Source organism: Lipomyces japonicus (assembly GCF_038497905.1).
Source record: "Lipomyces japonicus strain CBS 7319 unplaced genomic scaffold V1514scaffold_37, whole genome shotgun sequence".
In the NCBI taxonomy this organism is placed as follows: domain Eukaryota; kingdom Fungi; phylum Ascomycota; class Lipomycetes; order Lipomycetales; family Lipomycetaceae; genus Lipomyces; species Lipomyces japonicus.
Window position 1 is genome coordinate 105592 of NW_027117849.1, and position 16586 is coordinate 122177.

At 37.6% G+C, this 16586-nt stretch overlaps 4 protein-coding genes across 4 annotated transcripts; 2 read left to right on the top strand and 2 right to left on the bottom strand.

Moving 5' to 3' along the window:
- Positions 1-107: 107 nt before the first annotated feature.
- On the bottom strand, positions 108-2488 carry V1514DRAFT_335104 (HCO3 transporter family-domain-containing protein). Its single transcript, XM_066928333.1, has 4 exons — positions 2249-2488; positions 2050-2198; positions 1905-1992; positions 108-1860 (listed from the first exon to the last, which is right to left on the bottom strand). Exons 1-4 carry the CDS (start codon positions 2392-2394, stop codon positions 471-473), a joined length of 1773 nt encoding a protein of 590 aa, XP_066781959.1. The 5' UTR covers positions 2395-2488; the 3' UTR covers positions 108-470.
- A 1692-nt stretch (positions 2489-4180) lies between these two features.
- V1514DRAFT_335110 (ribosomal protein S5 domain 2-type protein) lies at positions 4181-5220 on the top strand. The gene is made up of 2 exons (XM_066928334.1): positions 4181-4441; positions 4489-5220. Exons 1-2 carry the CDS (start codon positions 4197-4199, stop codon positions 5042-5044), a joined length of 801 nt encoding a protein of 266 aa, XP_066781960.1. The 5' UTR covers positions 4181-4196; the 3' UTR covers positions 5045-5220.
- A 119-nt stretch (positions 5221-5339) lies between these two features.
- On the bottom strand, positions 5340-8397 carry V1514DRAFT_297126 (P-loop containing nucleoside triphosphate hydrolase protein). Its single transcript, XM_066925449.1, has 2 exons — positions 6649-8397; positions 5340-6596 (listed from the first exon to the last, which is right to left on the bottom strand). The coding sequence occupies exons 1-2, from the start codon at positions 8290-8292 to the stop codon at positions 5538-5540; spliced, it is 2703 nt and encodes a 900-aa protein (XP_066781961.1). The 5' UTR covers positions 8293-8397; the 3' UTR covers positions 5340-5537.
- Positions 8398-11016: 2619 nt separating this feature from the next.
- Positions 11017-16322, top strand: V1514DRAFT_335117 (P-loop containing nucleoside triphosphate hydrolase protein). The gene is made up of 5 exons (XM_066928335.1): positions 11017-11129; positions 11211-11680; positions 11746-12179; positions 12258-15577; positions 15633-16322. Exons 1-5 carry the CDS (start codon positions 11096-11098, stop codon positions 16217-16219), a joined length of 4845 nt encoding a protein of 1614 aa, XP_066781962.1. The 5' UTR covers positions 11017-11095; the 3' UTR covers positions 16220-16322.
- The last annotated feature ends 264 nt before the right edge of the window (positions 16323-16586 follow it).

The following is a 16586-nucleotide window of genomic DNA, read 5'->3' on the forward strand; positions in this document are numbered from 1 at the left end:
GGTTACCCGCCTTTAATGTATTTGCGGCCGCATTAACTTGCAACCGCATCGTCTGTGTACGTATTCTTTTAATATTACAAAATACAAAAATAATTTTTCAATTAAATATTCAAACCAACTGAAAGAGCATACAGTATTAAATTGCAAGTGCACCACAGGTTATCGTATTAAGGGGTGGGTGCAATTCGTACAGCTAGTAGTAAAACTTGAGAGGCTTATAACCATAGTTACTAATCGTATAGTAATCATATCTCTTATTTAGGTATAATAAATAGTATAGGGTTAAACAATTTACCTTAACAGCTGCTGCTAGATTAAAAAATCATAGAAAATGGTACGAATACAAATATCCGCATATCGTGTCCACCCCTAATCGTACTAAATATTCAGTATTAATTTCACAATTTTTGAACATTTTGCGATCGTTATGTGTTTGTCTTCTCCTCCAAAAAGCACATCTGTCATTAAGTTTAATGTATCGGGTTATCGTTATTCTCATCCTGCCGCAAACCACTCAATCTGTGTTTAGAACCACTATAGTGCAGCCCTGTATCTTCAGGATAATGACTTAATGACAATGAACTTGCTCTATCTGGCCCTAAATTATGACCCTCAGAACTCCAACTTTGCTCTTTAGCAAGCACACTCTCCATTGTAAATTCAGATGCAGTCGGTGAATCCAAAATTGCAAGCTCTTCTGAGGAGAATATTTTAGGCAGTACTCCAGTAAATGCTGCAAACAGCATTAAAATAGCAGGAAACCCAACTGCTGCAATTGTCTGTGTTATTGCAAACGTAGCACCAAAAGCGATCAACTCTATCACGACAAATAAGTAAATGTACTTGATTCGAACTTTTCGTAATGGATCATTTGTAGAGGTAAGAATATGATCTTTGCTTAAATAGTACAACTTGAGCACTATCCCGTTTGACTGTAAGGCTGACAATCCCATGACCCAGAATAATCCCGCTAACACTGCCTGAGGGACTAAACTTAATACAACGAGTAGCGGACGAGACATGGTTCCCAAAATCATCAATCCTTGTGCAAAATTACTAACACGCTGTTCAATAACCTTATCAATAATAGACCTGTAACCGCTTGTGTTGTTATTTGTAGCCGTGACATCTCCGTTTTCACCATCAAATTCATGCCTTGCCTTTTCCTCTTTAATAACACATAAAGACATTGTGTGAAAAGGTGCTTGTGGGATTAAACCATTTGGCGCAGGAATTCCAAGAATACCTGAAACACCAGTCGAAATACCAAGCAAAAAAAAGTCCCAATGAAATGAAGCCGGTTTTGTGAGAGGAAATTCTTTTCCTTGACAAATAAGGGATGAGACATTGTGGTCAAAATAAAAAAGGATGGTGAGCAAAATAGCAAAAGGGATAGCTAGAAACACATCACCGATCGTAATACCTTCCCAAAAATGTATAAACCATCCATGATGTCGGACAAGACGATCAGCAGTGGGTTGAAACGCGTGACTTATAGGTAATTTCTGAATATCATATCCTCTCATCTTCCCAATATGAATAAATCCAGTAAAAAAAACGATAACCAGCGGTGTTCCGTAATCCGATAAAAATCTTCTAATTGGACGCCAAAACAATGGGGAATTTTCGCCAATTATTTGACATAAATATCCGAAAATAAGAACTAGAAGAGCAATCATGATCGACAAAAAGCCTTCAATGTCTGATTTGTCAAATTGCCTCGTTAAGACTTGAATGCCCTTCTGCAAATAAATAAAGGCCACATAAAAGCCAAAAATGTCACACGAAAATTTTGTAACAAATCGTAAGCCGTTAACACCATTCGTGATAGCAATCGCAAAATGCATAATCATAGACCATCTAGCTAATGTTAATGTTATTCAACAGGCGATTTTAATACATACAAGCAAACCCAACACATAAACTGAAAGTAAGGAGTTCCTCGGGGAACCATAATTTCATACACAGTATAGTTGAAAACAGAAATAGGGCCTATATGTAGTTAAATCCTGCACTATCAAAGTATCAAGCAAATAAATATTTACATACCAGTGACACCGACAATACACAGTGGTTGACCCGCAAACACTGAAAACAAAATTGCACCTAGTACTGACGCTAAAAGTACCTCATTTACGCCATAGGAATTATGTGTCTTAGAAAACATATCCAGAGCGAAAGCAATAGCAGGAAGAACACTTCATTATTAGTCTAAAGCTTCCAGATAAAAATAAAAGATTGAACTCACTTGGCAAAATACATATATATTGTGGCCGGAATTATTCTGTAATTCCAGGCATCGACAGTCCAGTCTGCAGCGTAGAATGGTAATCTTTTGCTAACATCGTTTTTCATTCCTCGAAAGAGGTTAAATCGAAACGACAAAAAAGTCATTTGTTTTTCTTCTTTTTGTTATTACGATTATACTCTTCGTGACCTGTTTACCTTCACAATTTACATGCTTGCAAGGCCACGCTCATTCTTGTTGCGCAGAAAACATTAAGAAGAGGGAACTGACTTTAAATTCAATTTTTTACATTATGCGCCGTATAGGCGTTTATGTACAATATATAGAAATCTGGATTGACAAACCTCTTTGAATTTAGAAATTACAATCAGCACTGTCATAAAGAAAGGCTTTTTTTCTACTTATATTTCGTTTTGTCCCAGCTTGATACTTAATCGAGTGTTCTACATTAGACTCAGAGTGTGACACCAGAAGCTGTCTTTAGGCCCATCAATTGGAGTTCATTGCGAGTTGAGTTTCATATACTCGAATGATCGAAAAAGTTACACCGAACCCCAGAAGTTCAATCCTAACGAAAAGATACAAGGATTTCTTACGCATGTTTTCTGTCTTCCGTTATATTTTCCCATTTTTTTCTATATTTTCCCAGTAACTCCGCTACTGTCTGAAATATCACAAGCTAGTTACTACAACAAACTTAATCTTACGTCATCGTGCCATGTCAAGAACTCTTGCCCAAAACTAGACCATCTTTCATCAACCACTTTATCAGTTTTATGGCTCATATGAGACTCATCGTTATCTTACATTACGACTTCTTTATAACAACCCATAACTGTCACAGAGTATGGGCATTTGCAGTCGATTGTGACCAATATGCTAATGGGATGACCGGCCGACATACAAAGCTTTCCATTTACGAAGTTACATAAAATTCATTGTTACTATTACCGTATATGTATGTATGTGTATAATCTATAGTTTGTGCGTTAATTTACATAAATGTACTAACGAAACATTCATTATGTTGAGAAAATGTAAATACAACATAAAATGATATATAAAAAACTATTACTTTACGTTAGCTATGATGCAATATAATAAATTCTATGTCAAGAATTCCCTCAGAATCATTAAATCAGTTTTTTTTTGTATGCTCATTGTTCATACAAAACTCACACAGTGTGAATAAAGTTGCTCGTCATTGAGAACTTCGACATATACAAAAAAAGTCAACTTACCAGAAAAACCAAAAAGTACGCACATACTATATCTAAATCAAGTTAATACATGTACATCACTGCAACTATAAAAATGCGCAATAAAATGAATGAGAAAAAGGTCCGTCGCTTTCAATTTTGTACACTAGAAAGAGCTTTCATCATAGTCTTCAAGACTAAGCCCGCACGTCGTTGGACATGTCTCGTCATTCCCGTTTAGGTATCCTCATTACAAATATATCACGCATATTTAAATACCAACCTATTTAATATTTTAGTAACCGTAATCACAAAACGTAATATTCCAATAACTTTGGAGCGTTCATACAAGGCTGAAACTTAAGAAATTGTGTGGTTGTCCGCATGCTGGAGTCGGAAATAATATGGTAACAAACAATATAATCATTGCGCATCCAAGTTTAAAAAAAAAAAATTGCAGAAAAACGTACCTTTGAAATTATGTCAACCTCTATCAAAACAAGTAGATAAAAAAACAAGTAGATAAAAAAAATTCAAACAAACAAATTCAAACAAACAAATTTTTTTTCAAACAAATTTTTTTTCGAAATCAAACTTGGACGTATTTATATGAAAATCAGGGTAGCAACATAGGGCTAAAACTTGTAGGTTTAAAATTAATTGTAGCTAGTCCGGGTAAGCTCATCGCACGTTTTGCGATGAATCTTGCGCTGTAGTAACAGCTTCAAGAGCTCTTATGGTAGTGCATAATGCCTTTGTCTGTAGCTGAAGAATCTTATTTATCAAGTTCACTTGCTTTGAAGCCTCCTGTTCGCCCGGATGGCCGACAAAATAATCAGTTTCGATCGTTAGATGCAGCGTCTGGGATTCTACCATTGACAAACGGATCCGCAAGAATACGGTTGGGAGATGGCGGGGAATGTATTGTTGGTGTGAAAGCAGAGGTTGTTACCAATACGACTTCAATTCCGGCAATTGAAGTTGATGTAGACATGTGAGTTAATGTTTGACATATTTTATTCGGGTTTCTGAGATGTTTAGTATGGGAGTTCCCAGCAGTAGTCCATTAGTCACCCTTCTCACGGCCACAGTTGCATCCGCAATAAAAAACTCAATACCAGCACAATTATTAGGCATACAAGGAAAATACGCTTACAAGCTATACATTGATGGTGTAATATTAGATCATGTTTCACATCCGCTTACTCTTTTCTCCATGGCTACCTATCTTGCATTACTCGACACCAAATTACCAAAACTGACATCCACCAAGGAGGATGAAGACATTGGCCTTCCCCAATTTTCAAGCGATTGGGAAGATTCAACAAAATTATGCCACAGCTGGGCACCACCGTTAGTTCAGCTTGTGGTTTTAGTCGGCAAGAACGTGTTTGTGGACGCAACTTCAGAAGAAGCTGATGTTAGTGACGGAGGCATTATAATGGTCACACATGAAGGAAAGGTCACTGGATTACGTGTTACCAATACGAAGGAATCAAAAAGACAGGTATTTTCAATTTATGGTATTCGAAACTCAGTCGAAGTTGCGAGCAAAGTTGCATCAGAATTAGAGATTGCATTAAAAGGAGTCCAGTGACTAAATTTAAAGTCCATAAAAATTTTGTGTACATTTAATGATTAATTGAATTGCTTTTATATTCAAAGCGTATAATAGTATATTAGCAAAATCGTTTTTTTCAATTGCCACTTTTTTGGGTACATATGTAGGTTAATTTCACTATAATCACGAAATTGCATGCACAACAAACACGGGTGAAGTTAGATAAAAAAATAAATGGTATTTTTTGCTTAAAAAATTTTTCTATTAAAGTTAATTAAAAGATTTCATCAATGGAGAGCAACACAAACAGACTTAAGATATTTTCCATTATCTATAGTAACTCTTAAAAGAAAAAAAGTGAATTATTACTCACGGCTTCCTGTTTAATATACCAGGCAACCGAAACGTTCAAGTCAATATGTTATTTTAGTATAAAAGATTTTTCTAGTCTAACTTCATGTATTGTCATTTGTTTACTAAATAAATAGTGTACACATGAATATGCAACAGAATTTATCAATCGAGATTATCAGTATCGTTTGTAATTGAACACGTCAGTCAGAGTGGCTTCTATGATTTCCTCATCTGACAGTACGCTATACTGGCTTGAAGTCACCCCGCTATCATTTGCTATACTTTTCTCAATATCTAAAATATCTTCTAAGTCACGAATGTCATCATCTTCAGCTATTATTGATTCCATCGGCCATCGATCTTCAACGGTACGGTTTCTGAATATTGGAGGAATAATTTCTTCATTAATCTTGTTGACAAACTCCCGTAGTCCCAGTGAACGCTTTGAATGGTCAAATTTACCATCAACAAAATTACCACTGTTGATGCTCTTTATAGGATCATACTCAATCTCCAACCTTGCTTGTTTTGCTAACGTCGAAAAATATCGAGTTTTCACCTTTTCCTCAGAACGAGGTGATAGAAAGCCATAATGAGAAGCCCCTGAAATATCCTTTTTTCCAATAGTCTGAGATTCGACCTCTACAGCCTTTGAAAGTTTCCGACGTTTATTTAACTGTCCAATTGTCAAATTATCATGATTTTCTTGATCATTTTTTGACTTCTTTATACCCCTCTTCATTAATCTATCTTCTTCTAGTATCAGTGAAGATGCGGTGGTAAATGACGTGTTAACATTGTCTGGAATATTAAATTTTTTCTCGCTTGCTTTTTTTCGCCCTCTTGCTTTCTTATTTGTAATTTCTTCTGGCGGTATCTTATTATTTGGCGGAATTTCAATTGTTTTCAATTCAATCTCTGGAATTATATGATCTGGAATTATCCTTGCACAAGGAATAAATTCAAAATGTGTTTGTGTAGAAATTGCATCTTGTATTTCTTTATATTTAACCATTGCTTGATTCCATTTTTGACGTTCTGAATCCATCAGTAACGCTACAATTCGCCCTTTTCGAAATCGGCCTGTTCGTCCCATTCGTTGCAAAACTCTTACGGGTGACGCTGATGCATCGTAGCATATAATCATATCGACCTGTCCAATATCAAGACCTTCCTCTCCTATCGACGTTGCAATAATCGTGTTGTAAATCCCTGACCGAAAATCCGCAATAATCTAAACATATTATTAATACATAATAGCTTGATGTTTCTTTTTAAATCCATACCTGATGCTGCTCCTTCTGCGACATGCCAGAGCCACCACCTTCAACATCTTTTGCAGCAGCTTGACCAAAGAACACGTGCGACTTCACATCATCGACACTTTCTAAAACCCGTTGAATCTCATTGGCAGAGCTCCGATATTCACAAAATATGATAACCTTGGAGTCTGCCTGTAAAACATTTGGGTCTGTAAAGTAAGACACCAATATTGCCACTAGTAAATTAACTTTTTCATGCGTAACAAACTCTTCACTAGCTAAAATTTCAGCAGTTCGTTTCTTGAGCATCATATAGTACTCAGAGTTTAACAATCTTTCAGCATTTTTTCCCGGCTTTTTCTTTTTTCCAGTGGGAGACACCGTGTGTCCGAGTTCAATCTGTTGTAGCGAATCCCAGAATGGCTTGATTCCATGATTCTTTAATAACGAAAGTGAATGGCCAAGAGGAGTTAGCAGACCAAACAATGCTTCAGCTTTGAATTTAAGAAAATTGTTGCCGTGTGAAATAGCCGCTGACTTTCTGTATTCAATTCTAGCTTGCACTAGCCCGAATAATGTCAATTTTAACGGATCCTGCACGTATACCGCTCCCAATTTATTAAGATCTGTAAGAAAAGGTTGAATAACATTTCCTAATAAACCTAAAAGTTCATTTCCTTCTTTGGACATCCCAACACTGACATGTTCCACTTCTGTACCTCGTACATATTCCTTAACGTCATCACTTTCCTCTGTTCGGATTTCCGCATGAGAAATGGAAAGGTTTGTAATTACGCCCTGCACTGCTTCAACGGAAGATCCAGGGGTAGCGGAAAGTGCAAGTATTCTGCATTGATTGGTAAATCTCTTTAAAAACCTGACAATTTGCACATACGAGTACTCTCCAGTAGCTCGATGCGCTTCGTCAACCACAAAGCACACAATTTTTTTGGGGTCTACTGCACCACGCTTTAAATCATTGTCAAATGTCTGTGGAGTCATAAAAAAAACGCGTTTTGTGGCCCATTCAATGTCCCGAGCAGAAGGGCCAGCAGAGCTTCCCACCAGCATCGCAGTATCTTCTCTAGGAATTCCGACCATTTTAAAGCAAGCCTCTGCTTGTTGCGCGACTAAAGGTCTGGTTGGAGCAACAAATACTATCTTTGAATCTGTAGTCCACCTATACCAATTAAGCATTACGACGGCTGCAATCAACGTCTTTCCAAGCCCAGTTGGCAAAGAGCACAATACATTTGACAACAATGCCCGTTCTGCAATAACACGTTGATATTCTCTAACTGGAACGTTAGAGGGATAAATAAATGTTTTTAACTTCTCATTGACCAATGTATGATTTGAACGGTGAGGTTGAGCTTCCCATAATGGCACAAATGCCCTCGTTGGCCGATTTATATACGGACTGCGGACGCTGACTGACGCATCTGCAACGGTTCTTCCGAACAAAGTAATTTGGCGAGCAGAACCACCTCTTATAACTCCTCCTAGCATAAATGAATTGTCGGATGATTGTGCAAACTGTCCTTGAACTTGCTGGAGTGTGCTTGATGAGTTGTTTTGTTCAGTACCAGTACTTTCAACTTCAGCAATAAGATCGCGAAATTCCTGGTCATCTGCTGAGGTATAGCCAAAATCGTCGCCGTCTGACATTAATCAATTTGACTAGGTATATCTATATCAAATTAATATAGCGCCTTAAATGAGATCCTGCAGTGTGCAGTACTCTTGCACTATCTCCGAGAGCGCGTTTGCGTGAAGGCTGCGATTATTATTTTTTTGCACGCGCCGCCCTAAAAACTGGATTTTAAAAGCGGGGGCTAAATGCAGATGAACCACGGGCAACACAAGTTTTCATCTACACTATTGAATACGGTTGATGAAACAAAAAGGCATTTAACTTTTTTTGGCTCAGTCCTCAGTCCTCAGCTATTCAGTCATTTGTGTTGTATAGTGAAATATTTAAAAAAAAAACTATCATAATCGATGATAATGATACTTACTGAGAATCCAGATGTTGGTACAATATTTTACAGTATAAGGATGTTCCCCTGATACAACTAGTCTTTTACGTCATTACACATAACTCTTATCCAAACTTTGAGATATTTAAGAGATATTTAACTAGTAATAACTAACTAAAAAAATCATGGGAAACATAACTTTAAGAATAATTAATTATGGCTAGTATCACTTCACATTAATATTTTCTTTTGGTTATTTACCGCATTAGAATGTGGGAAACGGCTCTGTTTTTAAATTACTATTCTCCAGGTATGTTTATGTACCAAAATTTCATTGCAAATTAAAAAACTAAACAACTGTTTATCGTAACCGTTCCAAGCATTCTCTCTACCTCGCGTACCATGATATCTGTGCGTAACCCCTTTTCAGTAGCAGTTCCTGACATCTCGGTCGAAAAGTTGAAAAAAATTCTGGCAACCAGATTTCAGAATCGCAAAAAACAATATCTTGTGAAATCGTCAGGCTATAGTGAACTTTGTCAGAAAACCAGCGCAGAATTTGAATCCCAGACTGTTGAGAACCTAATCTAGGTCATGTAAGAGCCAGAAGATCAGCCACAGTAAAACTTAATCAAGGTTCACTATACAAGCGTGTTAACAGATTGTCATTGTTGTATTAATAAAAATAAGTAATGTAAGGTTGCAACCTATAAATTAGTTTGGACTCCGAGAGATAGGTACGAAGGGCTGTCGCCGTGTTCCACTGGCGAAGGAATTCATCGACCGTGGAGTCGGTCGAGGCGCCCGTCCAATTGAGGTTGGTAATCCCTACCCAACAGCCCCTCGAGACTACCTCTCAAATCCGAGCTAATCTATGGGCTGCAAGAGTGCCTTAAGGGACAAGCCTGCACCTGGATTGATACCCAGGCCGAATGGATCCGGGCACCCGACCGGACCATTGAAGAGGTAACCCAGGCGCTGCGCCGGGAATTCCATGACCCGATCGCTACCATGTGACGTAGCAGCAAGGTCGCAGGATGGCGATAGGGTCATGGTGTACGTTGGTGTTTTTAAGAGAAAAATTAATCGGTGTTAATGATGAGTGAATAATGATAATAATAATAATGATAACTCCTGGTTAGCAGTCGCGCAGTTCAGCCCGCTAGTTAAGAGGTGTCGGCAGGGCTTTTACGTTACAGGAATGTTTGGGTGGCGTATAATTGAGAAGGAAGTACATACTAAATAGTATCAATTATTAATATTGCAAATGAAATGAAATGTGACTACTAACATCAATAACTGTAAGACATAGGTCTTGCGGATCTTCGCGCCATTCAAACATTCCACTGCATATTAACAAATGCTTGGTGCATTAAGACACCCGTTGGCACGATTTGATGCACAAATAGCCTCATTAGTTCCATTCGTTAAATAAAAGGATACCTCAGCCGATTTCTCTTTACTCAGATAGTGTAGAATAAATTACTTCAACTTCATGGCTGGTGAAGCCTTTGACCGAATATTTTGTCTACAAAATGCATAGCTGAACTCCATCAAATGAATGTGACACTGACATTGGGCTCTAATCCTCTTTTCTGTTATTAAATATCAAGTCTATATTTGGTTATTGATATACTGTTTTAACGAGGAGACACCAGCCATACTGTAGACAGCCTGGCTGGTTTCACGAGTAGACCACTGCCAAAAATTTCTATTCTGCAAACAATTTTTCTACTAAGTCCTACGCGATATACCATACCGGACCTCCTCACTCACATCAGTAGTACCGTAAGCTGTAGATTAATAGCCTTTCAAATAGACGTGCACAACCCCACGTTTAAAATGAAGGCTAATTAGAGAAACTTTATTTAGAGTAAATTTTAAAATATAACAAATATCACAACCAAAAACAAGAGTTAGACGAATTTGAATTCTATAATAAAAAAAATTGTAGAAAAAAAATTTAAAATAAGTTATTGAATAATTATTGGGTTTATAATCATGCCTCAAGCACAAGTTAATATGCTGCTAAATTTATATGTTACTATAAGAGGATGCAAAATGCTGTACCTTTCCAATAACTCACTGAATCAGCACAACTTTTCTGTAACTGAATTTCTACCAGAGTGGTCATTCTAAATTTGCAATATACTTTACTGGGAGATTGTAATGAAATGTAAAATTTATCTGATCTGGCTTTGATTTAGGTCCTACAGTAATTTGGCCCTAACATGCATCTGAAAGTTTTTTGTTGCTGTATATTTATAAAAATTACGAAAACACAGGGGGCCCCTGAAATATTAAAAAAAACTTAGCTTTGGTGAACAAACCGTACTTTTGGAACCATGATACAAGGTTTCCCTTTCTATAATAAAATGTATATTAAACCAAACATTCTCAGGTATAGTACCTTATCCTTTTTTGTTTTACATGTAAAGTGCAGCTCTGTAATAATATATGCATGGTTAATATTTGATTGAAGCAAATGTGGAATGTCGCAGATTTTACAGCGGCGTTTTCTGAAAAGTATGGCTTCGCTATTTTGAATGTAGTTCATTAAGTTGATTTGTTGGTCACTTAGATATTTACAAATTCTTGTGCCGATAGCAATTATTATTGTTTCTAGCTTGCTTATAGCAACTTCGCTTTGTTCAGCCTTGAAAAAGTTTTTCCATAGTTCTCGACAAATTTCTCTTAATTCATTCGGCCTACTCTTCCCACATGAACAGACTGAAGGTGACGAGGAAAATCCCAATTATAGACTCAACACAACTGTCGCGTCGACTGACAATTCTTCAGCCTCGGAAACTTTAGTTGCAAGTATTGATATTGACAACCCACTTGTATCACGGCGGTTGGTTGCTAATAGAGATAATGGCCCGTCTGACTTAAATAATGATTTTGATATCGTTTTTCTAAGCTCAAACGGTGTTCGTACTAAAGCTGCCATTGAGCAAGTACTTTTGCTTGGTCTAATCGCCCTGAATAGTGTAACTTTTGTGATTCTAATTTTTTACCATCCGAGAGAAGAAGGCAGTCATCTTAGCATTGCCGCTCTAGTATATATCGCTCTCTGGGTAAATCTCATTGTTTTTTTTGTTTGACCATTAAATTTGTTTTTTTACTTTGCTAACGTTTCTAGGCATATGTATCGGTGATTGCATTTGTAAAAAATTTGAGGACTATAGTTGACCCGCCTTGCAATTTCTGGGTTCATACTGCAGTAATCTACTTTTTTGAATGGGCGCTGTCCTTGGTACATATAAGAAGTGCTTATCTATATCAATATAGCGCTTTGAATAAAATTTTATCAATTGTTAATTTTCTCTTCACCAGCGGCTTGTGGGTAATAGCTCTTCTTTCACCAATCGGAAGAGTTCCCGCATACGTTGAAGTTAGGAAAAATACCAAGCCAAATCCGGAGCCATATTGTTCTTTGCTGGAAACACTTACGTTGGGTTGGTTGGACCGTATAGTATTTATAGCTTATAAAAGACCAATCACTATGAACGACATTTGGGATGTCAATCTTCGTTTTAGTGCTACCAAGATTTTTAAAGAATTTGAATTACTTCCGTAAGAATTTTTTTTTCCAAATTCCATGCCTTTTCGGCCTGGTTTTTGTAATTAGCTCTCATTAACGGTCATTTATAGGAAACATAATTCATTCAACTTTCGGGTGGCTCGCTATTTTGCTTTCGATATCACAGTCAGCACTATTTGGACAATATGTTATGCGTCATCGATTTTTGCACCAACTATCTTTGTAAACAAAATATTGGTGTATTTGGAAAATCCAGAGCGCCAACCAATACATGTGGCATGGTTTTATGTTTTCTTGCTTTTTGCTAGTGTTTTAATCGGTGCCATGTTTAATTTGCTATCTCTTTGGGGGTTTCAACGGACTTGCATCCGTTTTCGAGAAGTGATTTGGACTCAACTGTATAATCATGCTCTTTCCCGTCCATATGTTACGGACTTTGCCAAGGGCGAAGAAGAAAGCGACGGACAGTCCAAAAAAGTCAAAAAAAATGAAAAGGCTGGCAATAATAAGCTTACCAATGGTGCTATTCTTAATTTGATGGTTGTGGATACTTTTCTTATTGCAGATTTGGTTATGAAGCTTCAAAAGCTAATAAAGTTTGTGGTCATGATAATCGTGTCTTTTATTCTGTTATACAAAATTTTAGGCGTGAGTGCATTTGCCGGCATGGCTACCATGGCTGCATTGCTTCCTATCAATTATTATATTGGTTTGGCCTTTAGTTCCATACAACGAAAGCGTATGGCTGCTTCTGACAAGTTGATTCAGCATTGCAATGAGATTTTTCAGAACATCAAAATTGTGAAATATTTGGTTTGGGAAGACAGGTATATGTCAATAATTAATAAGCTCCGCGGTGACGTGTTGAAGCTTCTTTTAAGAAAAGCTATTATATGGTCGGTTGGAGCTGTATACTGGTTTGGATTTTCAACCATTATTACTTTAGTCACATTCGGCGTCTATACTTTGGTTGCTAAAAACGATCTTCGTCCATCAGTCACATTTACGTCACTTATGCTTTTTGCCATGATGCGAACCCCTTTAGATGGGCTGGCTAGTCTTTTGTCACAAACGTTCGAAGCTAAGGTGTCACTAAATCGATTGGCAAATTTCATGGAAGAGGCGCCTACTTCCAAGTATGAACAAATTTCTGAACCTGAAGAAGATGCGCCAAAACTTGGATTTCAAAATGCCTCGTTTTCATGGAATGAAGGCAAAACGGAAACCACATTCAAATTACAAAATATAAACGTTAATTTTGAAGTAGGGAAGTTTACTATTATTGCTGGACCAACAGGATCTGGCAAGACATCGCTTCTTATGGCGCTTTTGGGAGAAATGCCTTTGCTAAAAGGTAAAGTTTTTTTGCCCTGTATTAGTAATGGGTCTCTTCCGGTCGTCGACCCAGAGACTGGATTTTCTGATTCGGTAGCATATTGCGCACAACAAGCTTGGCTTTTGAATGATTCCATCCGCAATAATATTTTGTTTGGTACTGCTTATCATGAGCGAAGGTATCAGCGTTGCGTTCATGCCTGTGCTTTAATTCGTGATTTGGATAATTTAGAATATGGTGATCAGACCTTGATTGGCGAGAAAGGTATTACACTATCCGGTGGCCAAAAACAACGCATTTCACTGTGCAGAGCACTTTATTCTTCTGCAAAACATTTGATTTTGGATGACTGTCTCTCCGCTGTTGATTCGCATTCTGCACTATGGATTTATGATAAGTGCATCAGGGGTTCTATGATGCAAAACCGAACTTGCATTTTAGTAACTCACAACATTGCTCTTACATTGGCGAGTGCGGACCATGTTGTCGTAATTAAGAATGGCAAGATTGAAAATCAGGGTACTCCCAAATCAGTTTTTGAGTCCGGAATTCTCGGCGATGACCCCAGTATTTTGACAGTGATGTCGAAGAGTAATTTGCGAAATGAATCAACAGTGGCATCATCGGCTCATTTTCCAAAAGCTGCAAAAAAAAAATTGGTAGCATTAGAATCTGCCCGACAAGGTGATAATTCTTTCAGCACTGATACTGATGATGAAAATGATGAGGTCGTGGCTGACATAGAAGAAGAACTTGAAACCTTGATTCGATCTAAGCCAGCTCCAAATCAGGAAGAAATTAGGCAAGATGGTAGAGTTAAATTAAGAGTTTATAAAAATTATCTACTAAGCATGGGAGGACTCAAATATTGGCTACTAGTTTTGATTTCGTTGACGTTTCAGCAAGTTGTGCAACTTGCACTTACATCTTGGGTTCGCATTTGGTCCAATGAGGTGTCACAACCTGAGGAAGAATATGAAATTAAGAAGATTTTTCATAAATCAACTTACTATTTCAAGATTTATGCATTTCTTACATTATTGTACCTTTTATGTGCAATTTTGAGACCAATGGTGACTTTTTGGGGGTCTTTAAGGGCTTCAAAGAGATTGTTTAATCAGCTTCTGGTAAACGTACTCAGAGCTACACCTAGATTTTTTGATATTACACCAGTAGGTCGCATTATTAATAGGTTTTCCAATGATGTCCAGGCTGTGGATCAAATTATTGCCATGAGTGTTTCATCGACGATTTATTCCATCATATCAATAATTACAGTCTTGATCATCATTTCATTTGTGATACCACAATTCCTTATTGCAGCTGTTATCGTCGGAGTCCTGTCATATTTTGTGGTGAATCTTTACGTTTCATTCTCAATTGAGATTGGCAGAATGAACTCTATAAACCGCAGTCCACTTTTTCAAAATTTTAATGAGACATTAAACGGAGTCAGCACTATTCGGGCATTCGGAGTCCAATCTAAATTTTTCACTAAGAACATTTTGCATGTTGAAAACTTTACGCGAACGAGTTCTTTGCGTTGGGCATTAAGTGTGTGGTTGTCACTTCGGATTGATATTATAGGTGGCATTGTGTCTACTTCAACTGCCGTGTTTGTGATTGTAAAAATTGGAAAGATTGACTCAGCCCTCTCCGGATTGTGCTTAACCTATGCAATTATGTATAGTAGCTTGATGTTTTCTCTTGTTGATACATATACCGGATTGGAGATGAACATGAATGCAGTAGAGCGCATAGAGGAATATATTAATGTTACACCTGAAATGGACGCAATCATTCCTGATTCCAGGCCACCATCTGGATGGCCAAGTAAAGGTGCCATTGATATTCAAGATCTTACATTACGATATGCTCCAAACTTGCCAATAGTGATTAGTAATGTATCATTTACGGTTGAGCCGAGATCGAAAATTGGTGTCGTTGGACGGACTGGAGCAGGCAAATCAACAATCTCATCTGCATTGTTTCGATTTTTGGAACCAGAAAACGGCAGGATCAAGATTGATGGGGTTGATATTAGTTCGATCGGGTTGAAAGATTTGAGAAAAGGATTAACAATTATTCCACAAGGTAAGCAAAATTAAGCCTTTTTTTTTGATATAGGCGTTAAAGCTTTTTTTACTAGACCCAACTTTATTTATTGGTACTATTAGATCAAATCTTGATCCTTTCGATAAATACACAGACTGTGAAGTTTTCCTTGCACTCAAACGGGTCAAACTTATCGATGATATTCCTTCCGTTACTGGTGCTTGGTCTTCACTCCCGCTTACTGCGGAACAGATTCAGATCCGGGAAATGAATGTTTTTTATAAACTTGATAGTCTAATAACCGAAGGTGGTTTAAATTTATCACAAGGTCAACGACAACTCATGTGCCTTGCACGCTCATTATTAACATCTCCCAAAATTATTGTTCTTGATGAAGCTACAGCATCGATAGATTATCAAACTGATGCTCAAATTCAAGTCACGATTAGGCAAGAGTTTTCTGATTCTACAATAATAACCATTGCGCATAGATTAAGATCGATTATTGATTATGACATGATTTTGGTTCTGGATGATGGTAAAGTTATCGAATACGACAAGCCATTTTTGTTATTGCAGAATAAGGATTCAAGTTTTAGGGCAATGTGTGAAAGTAGTGGCGAACTTGATATTTTAATTAACCTTGCCGAAAATGCTTATAACAACCAATTATTGTTGTAACAAGTTCGGGCTTAGCAATAGAAAAAAGTTATATATGTTGTATTTGTTTATTTTTTGATTTTTTGAGTTTTTAATTACATCATTGATAGACTGTTCATCTTTATCTAACAGTGTAATCAAGGTTACCTAACAGTGTAGTCAAGGTTGCCGTGCCAGTTAGTTACGGGGCACGCGGGGTAAGGGCGTAATTTTAGTAAAAAAAAAAATTGGGGCACTTTCAAAAGTTGTGTTTCATTTCCGCGTGCATTGTAGGGTCGGGGTCGGGGTCGGGGTCGGGGTCGGGGTCGGGGTCGGGGTCGGGGTCGGGGTCGGGGTCGGGGTCGGGGTCGGGGTCGGGGTCGGGGGTCGGGGTCGGGGTCGGGGTCGG

What these genes read in the sequence shown, in the direction of transcription:
- V1514DRAFT_335117 (XM_066928335.1), top strand. Translation starts at nt 11,096, where the DNA reads ATGTCGCAGATTTTACAGCGGCGTTTTCTGAAAA. An exon ending in ACAGCGGCGTTTTCTGAAAA is followed by an intron (nt 11,130 to 11,210) that starts GTATGGCTTCGC and finishes TTGTGCCGATAG; the next exon opens with CAATTATTATTGTTTCTAGC. An exon ending in AAAGAATTTGAATTACTTCC is followed by an intron (nt 12,180 to 12,257) that starts GTAAGAATTTTT and finishes GGTCATTTATAG; the next exon opens with GAAACATAATTCATTCAACT.
- V1514DRAFT_335110 (XM_066928334.1), top strand. Translation starts at nt 4,197, where the DNA reads ATGCCTTTGTCTGTAGCTGAAGAATCTTATTTATCAAGTTCACTTGCT. An exon ending in ATTGAAGTTGATGTAGACAT is followed by an intron (nt 4,442 to 4,488) that starts GTGAGTTAATGT and finishes TGAGATGTTTAG; the next exon opens with TATGGGAGTTCCCAGCAGTA.
- V1514DRAFT_335104 (XM_066928333.1), bottom strand. Translation starts at nt 2,394, where the DNA reads ATGACTTTTTTGTCGTTTCGATTTAACCTCTTTCGAGGAATGAAAAAC. An exon ending in ATATATATGTATTTTGCCAA is followed by an intron (nt 2,199 to 2,248) that starts GTGAGTTCAATC and finishes CTAATAATGAAG; the next exon opens with TGTTCTTCCTGCTATTGCTT. An exon ending in GTGTATTGTCGGTGTCACTG is followed by an intron (nt 1,993 to 2,049) that starts GTATGTAAATAT and finishes AACTACATATAG; the next exon opens with GCCCTATTTCTGTTTTCAAC.
- V1514DRAFT_297126 (XM_066925449.1), bottom strand. Translation starts at nt 8,292, where the DNA reads ATGTCAGACGGCGACGATTTTGGCTATACCTCAGCAGATGACCAGGAA. An exon ending in CGCAGAAGGAGCAGCATCAG is followed by an intron (nt 6,597 to 6,648) that starts GTATGGATTTAA and finishes TAATATGTTTAG; the next exon opens with ATTATTGCGGATTTTCGGTC.